At 39.8% G+C, this 19,506-nt stretch overlaps 1 protein-coding gene across 4 annotated transcripts in view; it reads right to left on the reverse strand.

Annotated features, from left to right (window-relative positions):
- Positions 1-19,506, reverse strand: part of LOC121281088 (transforming growth factor beta receptor type 3-like) — a 163,882-nt gene that overhangs the window by 80,304 nt on the left and 64,072 nt on the right. For all 4 annotated transcript variants that reach the window (XM_041193745.1, XM_041193747.1, XM_041193744.1 and 1 more), the window contains 2 exons: positions 13,812-13,959; positions 2,293-2,452 (listed from right to left, as the gene is read on the reverse strand). In XM_041193745.1, the coding sequence (XP_041049679.1) occupies positions 2,293-2,452; positions 13,812-13,959 (308 nt within the window). The remainder of the gene's footprint in view (positions 1-2,292; positions 2,453-13,811; positions 13,960-19,506) is intronic.

Raw genomic sequence — 19,506 nt, forward strand, 5'->3', positions numbered from 1 at the left:
CATTCGTTTAGATAATATCACCAACTTCAACACCTATGTGTTCTTTTGTTCTATTGTTGCTGACATCTTTTGATGATCTGCTTCTATCACTGCTTGTTTGTCCCTACAACCACACCAACCCCCTCCACTTCTCTCTCTCTCTCCGCCCCCCCCCCCCACCCCCCCCACACACCTTAAACCAGCTTATATTTCAACTCTTTCTTGGACTCGAACTCAAGTTCTGTCGAAGGGTCATGAGGACTCGAAACGTCAACTCTTTTCTTCTCCGCCGATGCTGCCAGACCTGCTGAGTTTTTCCAGGTAATTCTGTTTTTGTTTTGGTGGGTGCCTAGTTTGGTGGGTGGAGTGTTTCTAGTGCTTTTTTTTTCAAAAACTAGTGCAAAAGATTTAAGAAACTCAATTAACGCAAGACATAATTTGCGCTTCAAAATTCCTTGATCTTTTGCACTGGTCTGGTCAATTTCAGGTGAATTGCACCAAAAGCAAACATCACAACCTAGTGAAAGCTAATCCATGTAGTTATACGATTTAATCATTTTTAAATACAAATGATGAAACAGTACAAATAAAACACTGAATGTTGTAAGAGGTAGAAAATACAGTTGGTAATTTTAGTGGGCAGGTGTTATTTCAAATAAGTTAAAATAGCAGACAAGGAAATTTTAAAGGAACTGATTAAGTGTTTATTCACTATCACCATAAAAAGGAACTGGGAGGCTAATATTCACTTCTTGAATTATTAGTACTAGGCTACAAGGATGTGTTTCCTTCATAACCAACAAAATATGCTCTGGTCAAAGAATAATGGAATGTAGACAGTAAACAAACACCCAGCAGAAAAGGAAAACAAGATCTTTCAGATTATTTTCACTTTGTCCTAGAATAAACAAAACCTCAACGCAGTAAAACTGTTTTGAGGAAAACATTAATTAGCATCGATTAAAACGGGCATTGTAACAATACTGTGGAGATAAAAAGAAAACTAAACAATGGAAATTGGAAAAATATTTGAAATGAGCATTGTAACAATACTGTGAAGATAAAAAGAAAACTAAACAATAGAAATTGGAAAAAAATCAAAAGAATGCTGGAAATTGTCAAGTCAGCCAGCATCTGAAGAAACATGTCATGCAACCTCTCTAGAAATGTTAATTTAAATGAGTTCAGTGTGAAGTCATCCGCTTTGGACATAAGAAAAACAAATCAGGGTATTTTCTAAATGATGAGAAGGTAGGAACTGTGGAAGAGCAGAGGGATTTAGTCCTAACTAATGATAATGAAAAATCTAACAGAACATTAGCTTGTATCTCAACAAAACTGGACTACAAAGAGGTGGAAGTTATGCTGCCATTGTATAAAGCTCCAATTAGACCTCTTCTAGAGTTCTGTATTTAGTTCTGGGCACCGTGCCCCAAAGGATACATTGGCCTTGGAATTGGTGCAGCAGAGATTCATGAAAATGATAAACAAATTAGATTTATATTCAAATGAGTACAGGAGTTTGAGGGGGTATCTAATTGAGAAGTTCAAAATGATTAAAGGTATGATTTGATACGTAGATAGAAACTATTTCCTCTCATTGGGGAGATCAGAAAAAGGTGCATAATCTTAAAATTAGAGTTATGGCATGCAACATAATATCAGGAAGCACAAAGAGTTCTGGCGATCAGGAACTTTCTCCCCAAAAAGCTGCTGAGGCTAGATCAATTGATCATAATTGGATGCTGTACCTCAAAACCTTCTTGAAGGCAAAATGTCAGGAGTGTCATTATACACCCAAAAGCAGTGCTTTGTAGATAAATTAGAAATTTCTTAATTGTTGTGGCATTTACTATAAAAATTACGAACTCCCCCACTGGACTAAAGGACAGTGACACATATACCAGTTAAATAGCTTATTAGCTGCTTAAGAAATATTAAATAATTATTACAGATTTATTTGATATTTGATCCTATTTTTCACTCTTGCTATGGTTACTGCATTCTCCAGAAGTGAACATTTTTAAAATTGTGTTTACACAATTTTGTCAGTTGGTCATAAATAATGATAAAACAGGTATTTCACGTTTTTCATTAAAGAGGAAAATGAGTATAAGGTAAACTTCTTAAATCAAACTTAACATAAACTCTCCACTGATTACATCATTTCATTGAGATATCTGACCCTAGATTTTTTTTTTGCAAAATACTTCACTGCGTTCACCTTATCACCTCCATACAAAACTATATTTGTTTCTGAATTTTAAAAAAAACTGAAAAGAACTGGATTAATACACCAAACAAATTCTGTACCTGAAGTCTGTGGGTATTAGATTTATAATGTGGATTTGACGAACGATGCGCTGATCAGACGTCACACAACCCACCAAGTCTTTCTGGAGAAGTTTGTAATCCAGATAATTTTGAGCACTGATATGAGGCTGTTGTTCACATTTAGACAGGAGCATTTCATCTGTTTAAAAAAATAAGTAAACTGAATGTTAAGCAAGAGAGATTCCGGTACTCATTGTATTTTTCAAACCTAAAAAATAAAAACATTAATTGAAAGAGAATAATCCTAGTAAGAGCAGTTTTGGTTTTAAAAGTAAGCTTTCAAATAATGAAGAGTTCCAAGCTAAATAGAAGTATTCAAAAATTATAAGTCATATGGAAACTATTAGGTATTTGATCAGAAAAACTGAATAGCTCTATACAGGCTGCTGGCTAGCTGCAGATAGCAAAGGCTCATAACCTAAAATGAAAGCAAAACAAAAACGCTGCATCTTAAGATAGCTATTTACAACAGGTTGGATAAATAATGGTGGCTAACAGTACACACTGTTATTGATGTGTAAGTCAGCCAGCAAATTTGAGGCATTAACGGATATGTCATGGGTTTGCAAATCTCTAGAATTGTTGGCCAATTAATGTGTTCAGCCATTTGCTTCACACAAACAGCATCTCACTCTGATCCACCCTATTATTTTTTTTTAAATTACTGGATTTACACATTAACTGTCATTAAACTTGCCACAGTACGGACTTTTTTAACAACATGATAATTGCTAATGGAATACCTATCTACTTCTCTTGCTCTGAAAGGGAATAACTTAAATGGTTTAACCTCATGTCTACATCTGGAAAATTGTTGTTTGATATTTTAAAAATGTCAAGTATAAAATTTATATTTTTATATCTATCATCTTTTTTCTCTCTCAATCCAATCTTTCTCTCCCTCTTTATTTTTCTCTCTGTGTCCAGTTTAACTCCAATTTGCCCAGTGGTTCCTATGGGTAACATTTTCCCCCCTTTGGGAGGGAATGTGTGAGAGTGGGCACGGGCGGGCAGGTTCCCAATCAGCACCCCCAGTCGGGGGCGCACCACCATTTTACATGGGCAGGCCAATTAAGGCCTGCCCAGTGTGACATCCACCAGGAAGTGCTATGCGCTCCCTGTGTGGGCAGGTGGGGGGAGATTCCCTGAGCCAGGAGTGCACTCTTTTGCGCATGTGCACAAAAGAGCACACAGATCTCCCTGAGGCAAAGTGCTGCCTCAAGGAGATCGGCTCAAATCTGAAAAGCACTTTAAACAATAGAAAAAATTTCACTGTCACATGAGTTGGGATATGTCCATAACTTTTATTTTAAAACATTCTGAAATTTGAAAAACCCTCATGAAACCTCAACCCGCCTGTGGATGAGGTTTCATGTTTTTTTCAGAAGCCCGCCGGGGCTCCCAGCACGCCCGCCAACCTTAAGGTTGGATGAGCAGGTCCATTAATGATTTCAATTACTTTTTTAATGGCCTTAATAGGCTGTTGACAGGTCAGCGGGCGCGCAGACTGCCAACCTGAAAATGTAAATGACGCGGGGTGACGTTGGTACTTCCGCCCGACGTCACCCAGTGTCATTTTATGCGTTGGCGAGCAGACCCCACCCCCGCTCACCAACTGGAAAATGCCGCCATATGTTTCTTTCTTAATCCTTAAAATCTCATTGGTTAAGGAGCTATAGTGTTGTTTGTTAATTTCATTTTAATTGTGTTTACTTGTGTGCAGGTGGTGGGTATTAGCTGGGGATTTACTTATAACCCTATACTTAAGTTGGTCCAAGTCGAGTGGAATGCCTGAGGTGGCGGCTGCGACTAAGGGCGGTGTGTCTCACGAGACGTCGAAGCAGTCACTGACTAAAGTCACCAAGAAGCCACCCAAGAGGACAAGGAAATCTCACAAGCAGAGCTATTCCACTTACATGTACAGGGTGGTGACCCACGTCCACCTTTCCACCAGGATCTCATCCAAGGCCATGAGTGTTATGAATTCCTTCGTTGTTGATATTTCGAGCGCATTGCCTCAGAGGCTTTACACCTCATTCACTACAGCAAGAGCCACACTATGTCGGCCAGAGAGATCCAGAGTGCCGTCCACCTCATGCTGCCAGAGGAACTCGCCAAACATGCCATTTCCAAAGGCGCAAAAGCAGTCACCAAATACACCAACTCTGTTTGGGTCGATCGTTCTAAAGATTATAAATAGGCACAGGGCTCCTGCAAGGGAGGAAGGCTTAGTACTCCTCTCCTTCTGCACTTCAACAGGTGTTGGTGATGTTAAAAATACTTCAAATAGGCATCAACTGAAGCTGTGGTTGTTGGGTTAGGACAGGGGTTTCTAACCATTTTGTGTGAGGGACCATATTTTAATTTTTTTTCTTGCTCACAGGGCCAGTGAGCAAATTTCAGAAAGGTAAGGCATTCAAAATTTATCTTGCTGTTAAATCAAAACAAACATGTGCATTTTTATCAACAGGCTTCAAATGAGAAGACTCATTTCATAATTAGCTTACTTTCACGTCACTATATCAAACACTGATTTTAGTGAGATTTCTGGCACTGTAGCCACTAAACCAAGGTGGTAGGTGATTCCTAAATGACTGGGCACTGCTAAAACAGTTGCCCCTCACATATCTGAAGCACCTCTCATTTACCTATGTATGCACAATCCAACATGGTGGCTTTCTGGGGACAGGTCATCTCCTTCCCAAAGAACATACTGAGACTCAAATTCCCTCCCTAAACCTCTCTGCCTGGGCAAGATGTTGTATGTGTGAAACAAATGGCAGAACACATTAATTGACCAACAACATTAGGGATTTACAAACCAACGCCTTATCTATTAATGCCTCAAATTTGCAGGCTGATTTGCACATCAATAACAGTGCACTGTTAACCACCATTATTTTTCCAACTTGTTGTTAATAACTATCTCAAGATGCAGCATTTTTTTTCCTTTCGTTTCAGGTTATGAGCCTTTGCTATCTGCAACTTGCCAGCAGCCTGGAAGGAGCTATTCATTTTTTCTGATCAAATGCCTAACAGTTTCCATATGACTTAGAATTTTCAACCACTTATTTAGCTTAGAACTCATCTTTATTTGAAAACTTAAGGCGTTAATTAGGAAACAAAATGGTGACAGGAACTGCAACAGTGATCAATTTCATGGCATAAATGCGTCAAAACCATTCCCTGTTAATAACAAAAGTGACTTCTCCTCCATTCTTCCCACAGCATTAATCACTATTTTTGCATCATAAGTTCAGGCTTTCAAAGGTATGCAAAAACAGATTATACTATCCTGCCACATTGAAATCAGAGCCAGAGAAAATTTAGACACAGTGCAACAAAAGGACAAGCATCCAAATACCTCGAAGTGTTTTGTTTCAAACCAACATCAGTAAATCTTTACTAGATTCTTATCATACTGTAGAGGATAGGATTGGACTTAGCTGCGAGATTCTGGATGGCTGAATACTATGCCACCATTCCCTACCTTTACACTAAATCATAGAGGACACTAGCAACTTGCTGGCTGCTCCCTCGCAGCCTCCCTCCTTGCAGACTCTCTCCCCCACTAACCCCCTCCCCACCTGGCAGGCAGCCTCTCCTTCACAGCCTCTCTTTTCCCCCTGCAGACTCACTGCTATCATTCCGGTCTTCAGATGAGCACCACCTCTCGCCTTTCTGTTGCTCGCCCAATCAGACTATTTCTTTCCTGCGTTTGCTGCTGATGGGCTCACCGTGAGCCTCTCAGCAGCAACTATGGTGAGAAACAGCCTGCGATTGGAGGAACAGCTCCCTATAGAATCTGTCACTTCCACTTATGTGTATTTTGAACACTGGTTGGTGGGCAGGATAGAAACCCTTGGTGGGCCAGCTCTGAGCTGCAGGCCGTATATTGGGACAATTCTTGGTTAGGGAGTCCATACTTATATGTGATTCTGTAAATAAATGCTTATAAAAGTGTGTATGGAGTGGCTCCGTTTCTATCCTTCTCTGGAGCAAAGAGCGGTTGCCTAAAAATAAAGGTTGGAAACTAAGTAAAACCATTTTTTCAAACAGAAAACTAAAATCCTAGTGGCCATTGTGGAAGACGGCAGAAAGCAAGCGTAAATTATCAGGGTATGCTTACCCTCTGATTTTCTCAGAGCCTGAACCATATGACCAGTGGAAGAATGAAGTGGATATTGGACATAGGTTACATCCCTACCAAAGAGGAAACAAGGTATGGGCTTGGCTTTCTTGCTTCCTACAATAAGTAAAATCAGAATTAAGTCTTTTGTTTAGATGGATGCCCACCAGTTGGATAGTGATAATGGTTCTGACATTCTATTATAGAGTTCTTGGATGAAATCTACAAAAAATGATGATCTGTTAGATGCCTCTGAGGCAAGGTTAGGCTTTGATAGATTTCGGAAAATGGACAATCATTCCATGGAAGAATATATCACGCACTTTAATACATTTTATAGAAGATTGATGAAATTCAATTTGGCAATTCACTGGATCAGTATTAGCATTTAAATTGCTTGATTGTGCTAACATATCTCATATAGACAGATTATTGGTTCTAACTGCTGGTCTGTCCTCAGAGACAAAGACTCTATTAGATCAGATGTCTGCTGCCTTGCAAAGAAATCCTGGGGGGATAAAAGTCATTTACTTTCACTTTAATGGAACAAATGGGACGTTCCTTTGTGACACAAAGAACATTGGACTCAATGATTGCCAGATTTTGAACTGGTTTAGTTACTGGATGCAAGCTTCAACACAGTGGAAGATGTAAAGACAGGTAGAATGAAGATGAAAGCACCTTTAACAGCAAAAGATAAACATTGGGACAGCAACAAAAAACAAATGAATCCCAGGAATGCCCAAGGATCAGTTAATAGGCACTTCGGGGTGACTTGGAAGTGTCATCATGTGATGAACTGCCCAAAGTATAGGGTTTTTGAAATGACAGAGAAAATTTTGAGTAAGAGGCTGAAGATAATGATGAATCTCAATAAATTCCAGTTAAATTCTGATATGTCGAATCCTAAGAGATCCCCCACGAATTTGTGTATCACAGAACTTGGTGACAGTCGAGGAGGCCCCATTCCCACATGAATGCATCTCTATGTAACCCAATATGCCTACAAAAGTAGTCTATGTCAAAAACAACAGATTCAAATGCCAAATGAAAACACAATAAAGTAGTAGGTGTGTCAAAAAGTCTTTATTCAATTTGTTCACACCTTACAATGGCCTGACCTGGAGGTATGCTTTAAAAAACATCGGAAATTAGGTCCAGAAGAGCTCCATAATCTTTTTCTGCTGAGCATGCCATCTTCAGACGTATGCGACACAGTCCACCATGTTGTCGGTGTTTTCAGTATGAAATCTTGGAGCATCTCTACAGCCTTTGCGGCATCAGCTATAGAGACAGACAGGCATTCATTCAGGGTCGTCAGCCTCCCTGCGCTGCTCAGTTGAAGAACATACTGCATCTTCGATTGCATCATCTATCCATTCTGTCATGCAGTCTACGGCATTGTCCACTTCCGCCTAAGTTTCCATGGTTGTCTCTGCTGCAATTTCTATGCTGCCCTCCTGCAGACAAATAAAAAGTGCCCTGGCACCCGGATGGTTGGCCTCACCCTGCTCCTCCTTGTTTCGACGTCTTGTGTAGCCGTAGCCTGTTTGAACTCAGTCTGTTGGAAGCAGTTGGCAATTGTGGCTTCCATCACCATCTTCTGCACGTTCTTCATTATGAACAAAGCCTCTAAGAACTCCTGCTTCTTATCAATGGCCTCAATAACCTAAGAGATCAGCTGTTGTCAGTAGCGGGTTTTCAGATTCCTTGGCCAGGATTTTCCGGTCTTGCCTGCCGCCAGGATCTTCCAGTCCCACCAAAGTCAATGGACTTTTTCCTGGCCCCTGCAGCAGGTCCTGCCATGGCAGGGCTGGAAAATCCAGGCCCTAATCACCCCTTCATCAACTGGCTGGAGCTTGACCATGGTATGAGGAGGCAAAAGCATCAGCTTGACGCCCGAGGCCAGCGATGTCAGGGTGCATGGGGCTTTTGCCTGTAGCAATGGCAATCATCCTTTTCTTTTGTTGGTACATTTTGTCTAATTTCCTGATCTAAGCCTTAAAAACGCTAGGCAGTTTTGTTAGCCTCATTCTGCATGTGTAGGTATTTTGACATTCGCAAAGCAATGTGGTTTCTTGGACTGTCCTATGACAAGAAGCGGCAGCTTTTCAGTGCCATCCATGTTGGCACCAACTATATAAGTGCTCCACTTTCCACCATTGCATGTTTCACCTTTAAACATCAAAGAGCAGTCCGGTTTTATCCGCTTTAAAAATGTCTTGTGGTGCATACTCGTTCAAGATGTGAGAGAGAGCATTTAGAGCCAATCATCTGTCATACTACTATAGCCGCCGCACCCTCACCACTTACTGTGCAAAAGACAATGCTGTGACTTGCCTTGAATCTGTCCAGCCACCTGTTGTGCAGATGAACTCCATGTGGCCCAGCTTCTTTGCCAGAGTGACTTCCCTTTCCTGCAGGATTAGACCAGAGAAGGGAACATTCCCTGCTTGAGCTGCCTTGAACCACATTGGCAGAGTGTCTTCAATGTTGGGATAGGGAGCCATTCTCAACCTTTTCCTTGCTGGAGAATATGCCTGTTTTTCAAACTGTTCCAAGATGTTCACCTTGTGTTTCATAATGGTGGACAAGCTCAATAGTGGAATCTCCCACCCCTCCATGATGTCCTTGTTCCAATTTGCGCAATTACACTCGCTGTAACAAGTCCACCTTCTCTCTGAAAAACAACAATTTTAACTTTCTGACAAGTTTAGTCATAATTGCAGACTTTGCACATCCTTTCATAGGAAGATCTTGATGTCAAATGATGCCTTGCCTAACAGTCCATGATTTTGCACTTGTGTGGTCTCTGATTGGTTGGCATACTCATATGATAAGCTTAGACAAGTTCAGCTAATCTGGAATTACCAGTGTGGAATTTTGATTTATCACAGCCACCGTTCCACGTGATTTGCTATTCTGCCACCAGGAATGGTTGATGACTTCAACATAACTGGAATTTCATGTCATCTGGGTCTGACACAATCTCACTGTATACAAGTTACAAGAAGTTTGAGTTCTGTGATCAATGCGTTAGTCGTGGATTCCTTTAACCATTCAATACTGGATAGTATTTGCACTTCAACAGTATGTCGAACAGATTAACGAAAATGTTATCTTGGTTCACTAAGTAGTGGAGATCGATGCAAGGTTAAGGGATATTAAAAGCTTTAATGTTGGTTATAACAATTCTTTGTAAAATACTTGGAGTAAGCCATTATAAAAGTTCTGATGTAGTCTCTAGTGAGATAACTAGGATGTTGAATGAATCTTCTATGAGGTAGATGTTATGGAATCAAAGGTATGGGCCAAGGAGACTTTGAGCAACTGGCAGAAGTAAATAAGCCACCTTATACCTCAAATGCTTGTGTTTTGTGATGAAGATCCTGAGGAACAGAATAAAGTAGATCAAGGGCTAGATAGGGGTAATGCAAGTGATGACACTCAAGACAGAATATCACATCCAAAGGTAAACTACCCAAAATAGATACTCGGGTGACATATATTCCAGAGGGGTCTGGTGTATGGAGGAATGTGACAATTGTTGAATCTGCTGGAAAAGCTGCTAGCAAGTTTGAATATTGTTTGAATGTTCAGGTTGATGGCCAAGGAGTAAAGTCCATGGATTAACAGAATAGGGTGAAATATTAGAAAGTAAGAAAGCATAGTGCAACTGCTGATAGTGAGATAAAAAATGACTCAAGTCAGAAACCAATCCCCTACCAGAAGAAAGACCCTTTGATTAGTGCAAGGAGATCTCGCCATAGTAGCTCTGACAGAAAAGTTCGAATCAATCACACAAGCCACAAAATAGTCTCAGAATAGAACAACAAGCAAAAGTCCTCATGATCATGAAGTTTTGGTGGTTGCCAATAAATTTGAGAATAATGGGAGGCAAAACAAAGGGAATTAGACAGTTGGAGAAAGTTTGGAGTTAATTCTAAGGTACCAGGGAACCAGCTTTGTCACATAGGTGGATTTGTACCTAAAAAGTCTTTGCAGATGGAACTTGTAAAGCTAAAGCAAAGCCAGTTTCAAGAAGTTTTGATGAGCAACTGAGTGATACAGATGTTAGAGTGGACTTTCGCACAGCTGAAAAAGCTATCTTGAAAATCATTTTGGCTCTTTTGGCCACATATTCATTGAAGTGTAGATAAATAAACAGAAAAGCTGCATTTCTGTAGAGTGATACTTTTCAGAAACAAATGAGGCAGGTAGAAGTGAAACTGGAGAATAAACAAATGTATCCAAGGCCCTGAATGGTTTTTCTAGGGTGTGATAAATTTTCAGTGAGATCAGTGTTGCTGAAAATAGGTTGTGTTAACCAATAGCAGATCCCTTAATGTTTTATTGATATAAAGGAAAATTTTCAGGCATATTCATGATGCACGTTGCTGAGCTTTTAAGAGTGATACTGTGGAATTTGAGAAGTGTGTTAGAAATAGGATTAGAGTAGAATTTAAAATTGGGAGTCAGGTTTGTGGGCCTTTAAAGCACACTGGTTTAGGTATTAAGTAGAGTCAGTCTGAAATAACTTTAAATCAACGATCCCATTTAAAAAACATTCCTCCTATCTCAGTTAATCATACTAGGTCATCAGAGAAAGATGATCTCATATCTAAAGAAGAGACAGAGCAATTGTGAAAATTGATTGGTCAGTTGAACTGATTGGGCAGTCAGACTAGATCAGATGCTAGTTTTGATGTGTTGGAGTAAAGTACTATGAACAAACGCCCTTAAGTTGAGAATGTTTTAAGAGAATAAAAATCTATATGGAAGATAAAAGTGAAGAAGAACCCTTTGGAGAAAGGTCTGGTTTTACAATTGTTACTCTGAGATAACAGAATATTGTTAGTGTGGTGCATAAACAGCAAAGGAAAAACTGTCTGTATTTGAATTAAGAAAGGCAGGTGTTGTTGTGTGCTCTTTATTCTTTCATGGAATATGGGCATTGCTGGCAAGGCCAGCAGCTGTTGCCCATCCCTAATTGTCCTTGAACTGAGTGGCTTGCTAGGCTATTTCAGAGTCAACCACACTACTGTAGGCCAGGTCAGGTAAGAATGGCAGGTTTCCTTCCCTAAAGGGCAATAGTGAACCAGATAGGTTTTTATGACGATGATAGTTTCATGCTCACCATTAAAGAGACTAGCTTTATATTCCGGGTTTATTAACTGAATTTAAATTCCATCAGCTGCCGTTGTGGGCTTTTAACCCATGTCTCCAGAGCATTAGCCTGAGTCTCTGGATTACTAGTCCATTGAAATTACCACTACACCACCACCTCTCCCTTTCAACAGTATAAAACCCATTGCATTTCTATTTCCCTTCAGTTCCAAAGAAATGATATTCAACTCAAACGTTACCTCTGCTTTTCTCTCTCCACAGATGCTGCCAGATCTGCTGAGCTTTTCCAGCACATTCTGTTTTTGCTTCAGATTTCCAGCATCCCTCCTATTTTGCTTTTATTTTACTGCTGGATAGTTACCCTCAGTATACCCGTGTAAGCCGACAAATGGTATGTTCTCCTTTCCCTGATCTCCTCCATCAGGACTTCCAGGGAGGCATCTGAAAACCTGGGGAGAGTCCTTGGAGATCTCCCTCCTTGCAGCATTATAAACCCAAAAGTAGGGAATGCAATCATGCTTGAAAAGGTGCATTCCCATTTTTTGCTAAAATCAGGTTTAAAGGAATTAAACTGAAGTACCAAGCTGTGTTTCAAGGGGTAAAAACCATAAGGGATAGCTAGTTTTTTTTAAAAGAACACAATGGCTTTGATTCCTCCGTCTCTTACTCCCAGCAGTAAAACCATGCTCAAAGAGAATGCTAGAGATCGAACTGCAACACTGTAGCTCTGGTTCACCAACTTGATATCCTCGCGTGCACTGTTCCTCACTGGGAGTGCAGAATTAGCTCATATTTTTCTAATACAATTCCCAACTCACCCCAAACCTAAAACCAGGGCTTAAAATCACCCTCAGCTCCAACCTGCACCCTGACCCCACTCACACAACACCCTACCATTCACACAACTTGGTTTAATTCTCGCACCATGGGAATTGACATGGGAAATCCATTATTCTCTTGTATAAAAGTTGACCCCGGGGTAGTATTTTCTCCCCGTCATGGGGGTTGTGCGGGAGTGGGTGTGGGCATGTGTGCAGCCGATCGCCGCCATTTTACGTGGGCAGGCCAATTAAAGCCCGCCCAGTGTGACATGCGCTCATTAGCGCTGAGCGCTACCTGTGCGGGCTGGGGGGGGCGAGTTGCCTGAGTTGGGCCTGCAGTCTTTCACACATGTGCGTTAAAGAGCGCAGAAATCTCCCTGATGCACAGAGCTGCCTCAGGGAGATTATTAAAATTTTTTAAACTTAAACTAAAGGGGAAAAATTTTTTTAGGATGTGTCCCCTCATGTAAAACTGTCACATGAGCTGGGACATGTCTTTGAATTTTATTCAAAATGTTTTCAAACTTTTAAAAACCTTCATGAAACCTCATCCCGCCCGTGGATGAGGTTCCATGAAAAATGCGAAGGCCGCCTGGGCTTTTCGCCTGCCCGCCAACCTTGAGGTTGGACAGGCAGCTCAGTTTATTGTTTTAATTGATGGTTAGCTGGCCTTAATAGATCTTTGACAGTTCGGCAAGCGGGCCCCACCCCCGTTCGCCGAGCCGAAGATTCTGCCCTTGGTCTTTCAGGGATCAAAGCCCATAAATTTCAGTATAATCCTGGAGATGTTAATGATTTGATTTCATTGTAAATTTATAAACACCAATGAAAATGAGTACTTTTAAATAAAAGCTTAAAACATTTATCCATTTAAATTTTGTTTTTATTTATTCAAATTAAAGTGATTAGATTATAAATAATAAACATGAAATTTTTAGTGCTGTTGGTTTTAGTTTATTCCATTCCAATGATCTTTTTTGGATTTCATTTGTGCCCAAATCAAGCATGCATGTCAATCCCTCAAATGTTACCCATGTAAAAGTCGACCCATGACTTTTGGCTTAAAAAATTGGTCTCAAAAATTTGGCTTTTATACAAGTATATATGGTAATTCTTCACATGCAAGACCCAGGTGAGAATGTTACACCCATATGTTAACCTGTCTTTTCTCTTTGAGGAGGCTACATACTTGCTCCATATTTCTAGTATTTTCTGTTTATATATTTAAAATATGCATCCTCAGGATTATGAAACAAATTTCTCACTTTAGTGTTCAGATCTTTTCAGAAGTTTGAGCTTTAGTTTGTTACAGGAACAATAACTATTTATATAACACTGCAAATTTTTATACTTTCAATGTTTTTTTTGCCTTCAGATACCAGAAGAGAAATTGCATATGCCTATTAAAATCAAACACCTACCTTCTTTCAGTTCTATTATTATTCCATCAGCCTTTTCAAACTTAACAAAACTAATGATTGAACTGCAATTTTCCATAGCTGGCTTCAATTGTTCCTGGTTTTGAAACATCCTTGTTTCCTGGGGTAACACATAGGATCTTGTAGAATGCTGCAAGACAAAGGGCTTTATCAATTAGATTAACTACTTCAAAATAACCTATTTTGAATACTTCTTAATGGTAACAGTTTCACATAATACTACCTTTTAAAGTGACACAATTCCAAATGTTGGAATTGTTCTTTTATTTCACAAGAACATCAAGTAGCATTTATAGCAGGGACCTCGGTGTGTCTTGATAGAACACATTGCCACAATACATCTGGGGATCATTTTTGTTGGCCATTATTTACAATAAAATCTTTCTAAAAGGACATGTTGCCTATTTCTAACAAAAGCAGCAATCTTCCTGTTTTGTTTACACCACCATTATTAAAAGATAGTATCTAGAGGATATTTTCCCTCTATATATATATATATATATATATATATATATATATGCAGATCGCACTTTACAACTTTTTTTTTTAAAAGGATAACATTCCAATTATCCATATGAATAATAATTATACACTAGCAGCTCTTCTGCAGCTTTCTAAATTTTGATAATTAATCTCACAAACTCTAACACACAGCTGAAAGGTTGAGAGAGAGGGAGGAGAGGAGAGAGAGTGTGTGTGTGTGTGTGTGTGTGTGTGCGCGAGCGTGTACAACAGATACTGTACGTCAGGTGGGCCAAATCTACAAGGGAAACTTGGTCATGCTATCACAATGGTTTTGCAATTTGTATTTATTTCGAGATGCACGTACTGAATTCAGTAGTAATTAGTCCACCAAGGCTTTTAGAGATTTTTTTAAATTAAAATATTTATTAACAAAATAAAAGATGTCAAGCATATACGTAAGACTACAATTACTATTATAATAATTCCTAAAATTCCTAATTAACCTGACTCCCAGTTACACCCCTGTTTAAGGCAATGGTCCAAAAATAGATTTTAGATTTTAAACAGATCCATCAAATTAACACAACACCTTGGACACTGGAATTCCAAATGGATTTTCTCTGGCTTCGGTTTCAGTAGACAGTAGACTTATACACAAATGCTGGAAGCTTCATTAAGGCTATTTCACACACTTCTATTAGATCTTACATGGCGTTCTCCGCCACATGGCCTCAGTCTCCTTTATATATGTTTCTCTCTTTTTAATAAGTAAATTCTATTGTTATATACGTCTTTGAAACTGTATCTCCCTCATAACAAAAACTTCCATGTTATCACTATATATTGTCAGTAACCCTTGGGAAAAATAAACACATTCCTTAGCCTTGCTTATCTGGCTAGCTGTAAACAGGCTGAGATCCCTTTGAAATCCAAATCTCCCTTCATTTATCTAAAAATGCAAATTTCCTTCACATCTTACATGCTCACTAGCATGTCAAGCACCTAACTTCTTTTGATGAGTTAAAGCTTGCAGTCTCCTTGACTCCAAATGTAATGAAATCACACAGACAGATGAATGGGAGGGAGTGAGCATGCGGGAAGCGGCAAATGGGAGGAAAAGGGAAGCAGCGTGCAGGAGGTAGAGGGAAGTAGCAAGCAGGAGGAGCGAGAGGGTTGGGGAGTGGTAAGTGGGAGGGAGTGAGCAGGGCAGAGGGTAGGAGGGAACAAACAGGGTGGTCACCAAGGGGCAAGTTAATAATAGTAAGTTAGTAAGAGTAAAAAGTTGATAGAGGGTTTTTGAGACAGTTAAATTCAAGTTTAGGTTTTTAAATATAAAAATCACACATCAAGAACATTCATTCATATGTGCTCTGCCTGAAGGCACGTCCTTGGTTCATTGTCTGCTGATGCTGCATCCTCAGCCATTTCCTTGGCAGTTTTTGGCAGTGGTGGTTTGCCATTGCCTTCAACTCTCAGAGGCAGGTCAAGAAGGCAGGTCCTAAATCTACCTCAACCAGAACTAGAAGTGAACCTGTGCTGTTGGTGTTATTTTGAATCACATACCATCTAGCTGACTGACCTAACTGGCCACTGCCTGGAACATACCCCACTCTTATTACATGGTTTCTTAGGGCAAGTGATTTTCGATTAGTATGTTTTTGTTTAGCAAGCTACCTCGTAGGAACACATTTGGAGAACTAAATGAGAAACAGCTGTGTTTGTTTCAAGAAAGTTGTAAAGTGACATTTGTACATACAAAGAGAAGAAAAAGAAACCACCGGTCTGTCAAATTTAAATAATATTAATTACCCTATGGTTGTTAGGCAATAGTTCTATCTTGAAATCTATTAGCTCTTAAAATAGGACGAAGAGGTCATAACTTGGTCTCGTAAAACAACCGTGATTATTCACCATCAATAGTGAAGGAATTAGAGCCGTTATTTGGAGTATGACTAAGACGTAAAACAAGCAGTGAGCTGACCCTTGAGGTGCCATTCTCCAGTGTTGATCATTCATATGTAGACATATTAAGAGGATTGCATTTAGTGACTAACAGACTATTTATTCTTGGATACAATTAGAAAAAAAATGTTTATTTTCATTACAACCCCCTCAAGTCTCAGCTGAACATTTTGGAGCCAAACTTCTTCCTAAACTTCCTTCGCGTAGGACAGGAAGCAGGACCTTTTTGAACTTTTGTGCGTCAGCAGCTCAGAGTCTAAACTTTTAAAGGCCCTTTGATGGCCCAAGGCCATGACAACAGAATTACTGTAAGGTTTCTAGATTTGCTGACTAAATTGCCATTATTTTGTAGTAGTATCGTACTGAGCAAAATACATAATAATTTTACCATATCAATCTAAGCAAGATATCCTACTTGCTAATCAGTGTAATAACGTTCTAATTCAAGAACCCTGTTCAGATTAACTCCTTAATTTTTGCATTCTTCAAAAATATTATATGCAGCATTGGGTTAAAGTCTGTCTGTAATTTTCATCATTCCCATTGGTTTCAAATATAACATTGTGGAAGGAATGAATGTGTCATCTACACAGTTTTATACAGCTTAGTTTTTTTGTTAACTGTTTGTTGGGTGTGGGCATTGCTGGCAAGGCCAGTATTTGTTGCTCATCTTTAATTGCCCTTGAGAAGGTGAGAGTGACCCATCTTATTGGGCTGCTGCAGTCCATATGGTGTTAGAGATACCAAAAGTGTGGTTAAGTAGGGAGTTCCAGGAATTTGACCCAGTATTGATGGAAGAACATGATATTTTTCCAAGTCAGGATGGTGTGCGGTGATGTTCCATGCATCTGCTTACTATGCTGTTGTAGGTGGTACTGGTTGCTGATTTGGAAAGTGCAGTTGAAAGACCTTTGCAAGTTGCTGCAGTGCACTTTGTAGATGGTACACCCTGCTGCCACAGTGCACTGGTGTTGGAGAGTGAACATTTAAAGTGATGATGAAGTGTCGGTGAAGTGGGCTGCTTTGCCCTGGATGGTGCTGAGCTTGAGAGTTGAGAGTTGTTGGAGCTGCACTTATTTGGCAAGTGAAAGTATTTATCAAACTCCTGATATGCCTTGTAGATGGCGGAAAGGCTTTTGGGAGTCAGGAGGCGAGTTACTTGCCACAGAATACGGAGCCTCTGACCTGCTCTTATAACAACGGCATTTATGTGGCTTGATCCACTTAAGTTTCTGGTCAATGCTGACCTCCCCTTCACCTCCCCAAGGATGCTGACAAGGCAGAGACAAGAAAATTATGGTTTATAGTCCTCTGCAAAAGACCTAGATTACGGATGGGTATGACGGAATTAGGTATCTTAACAAAGAGTAACAGGCAATAAGTCCTCAAAAAGTGTAATTCTGAGGAGATGTACTAGTTGTGTGTGTGTATATAAATGTTGTTGTTGTTCTCTTAGATCTTTAAAGTTAAGCTCTTATAGCTTTAAATGCGGCAGAAAATTTAAGATTTAGATTTTTTAAAAAGTGGAAATTGACTTCTGATGACCAGGAGCATCATATAATCCTTTCTAAACTTACAAATGAGTTACAGATTGCTATGTTGTCAATATCATCACATTTTGTTAATTAACTTTTAGAATTAGTTTTAATTTCCTTCATTAGGTGAGATATAGAAGGACTTTGTAACCAAAGCTTTGTATTATTAGCTGATAATGTTGAATATTTTATATTAGTTACTGCCATTAAATCTACACAAGTCTCTTAGTTACTTTTGCATCTTCACATTCCTCCCTCGGAGAATAGTGTGAAGCATTGGAAGCATTTGCAGATTAACACTCTCATAAGGCTGGTTTTTCAAAGGGCTGCAGAGGCAGGCGAGCAAGCAATTTCCTACCAACCTAATGTTCCACTCTGTAGCCATTGTCCTGCCTATGGACAATGTTCATGGGAGTTACAACAGGGGTGGATGACGACTAACTGCCTGCCAGCAGAAGGTAGCCCAATTAGACCAATAAAATTATCAAGGGCAATTGTCAGAAGCCATCTGGAATTCTCCAGACTGCAAGAGGGCATCTCAATGAGGCCAAAGCCTGGTCGATGATTTGAAGCAGTCTCCTGGTGGCAGACTGAGGAACAGGGTGGTCATTGATGCCTCAATAACTTTAACACCAACCACTGCAATTGCCACCAGGCCACAGCTGCAGCCAGGGGCTGACAATGGGTCTGCCAACCTTTCAGTGCTGCTGGATGCCCTCCTGGCCCTCCAGCCTGGAGATCCCACCATCGGTCCTTAATTGAATCAGCTCCCGCAGCCTCGTAATAGACAGCCTCGTTAAAAATTGCTCTCCAGGTCCTGGCGCCAGCATGTGCTAATTCCCGACTCATATTGCTTCCCTGCGGGATCAGCAGGATCAAAAATTCAGCTCACAGACCCTAACGTGAATACTCCTCAATACAGGAGTCAAATTTCAAACCAGATAGGTAGGATGGTGTGTTGATCTCCCATGACCTATATGATTAAGGGCAGTCACCCACATCCACTGGGTACAAGTACTCCACTGTGCGTCAACCCAAAGTTCAGAGCAGAACTTAGGTCTCCACTCTCTTGGACAATATGGAGCGGGGTTCAAAGCCTGTAACTTCTGCCTCAGGCAGGAATATTACCACTAAGCCATTGACTCACTCTATACTTAATGTTGGTGATAATTCCAGATGAAAGTTAGATACATTGTTTTTGATACTCCTGTTACTTTAATACCAGCAGTGTGTTTATTTTAATATTTGCCAGCCTCTGCACCTTTCCCAACAAATACTTATCTAGAACATTTATTTCACATCCCCTGCCGCCAAGTACACTTAAATTACCCTTTAACATATTAATATGAATACCAATTTTACTCTTGGTTCTACTTAAACTATAATATGCATTCCTTCCATTTATCCCTTAACAAAGCTTCCATTCCAATTCTGAATGCTTACTTATATGAAAAAAGGAACAAAGTAGCTTTCTCACATCTGACCACAGTTAATTTCAATTTTTTTTGAGGAGGATGGTCTATTTTTGCAAAGTATCCCTATAACACTCAGTGAAATATCAAAGCTCATCACAAACATCTTTTTAGCTACAAGCAACCTCCATCCTGAATATAATTACAAATAAAGTCTCTTATTGCATTCTTAAACCAACTATTTCATGTTTTCTACTTAAAATTCCAAAAACACTAATTTTAATTACTTTTATTATAGAACAG

Source organism: Carcharodon carcharias, chromosome 8 (genome assembly GCF_017639515.1).
Source record: "Carcharodon carcharias isolate sCarCar2 chromosome 8, sCarCar2.pri, whole genome shotgun sequence".
Classification (NCBI taxonomy): Eukaryota; Metazoa; Chordata; class Chondrichthyes; order Lamniformes; family Lamnidae; genus Carcharodon; species Carcharodon carcharias.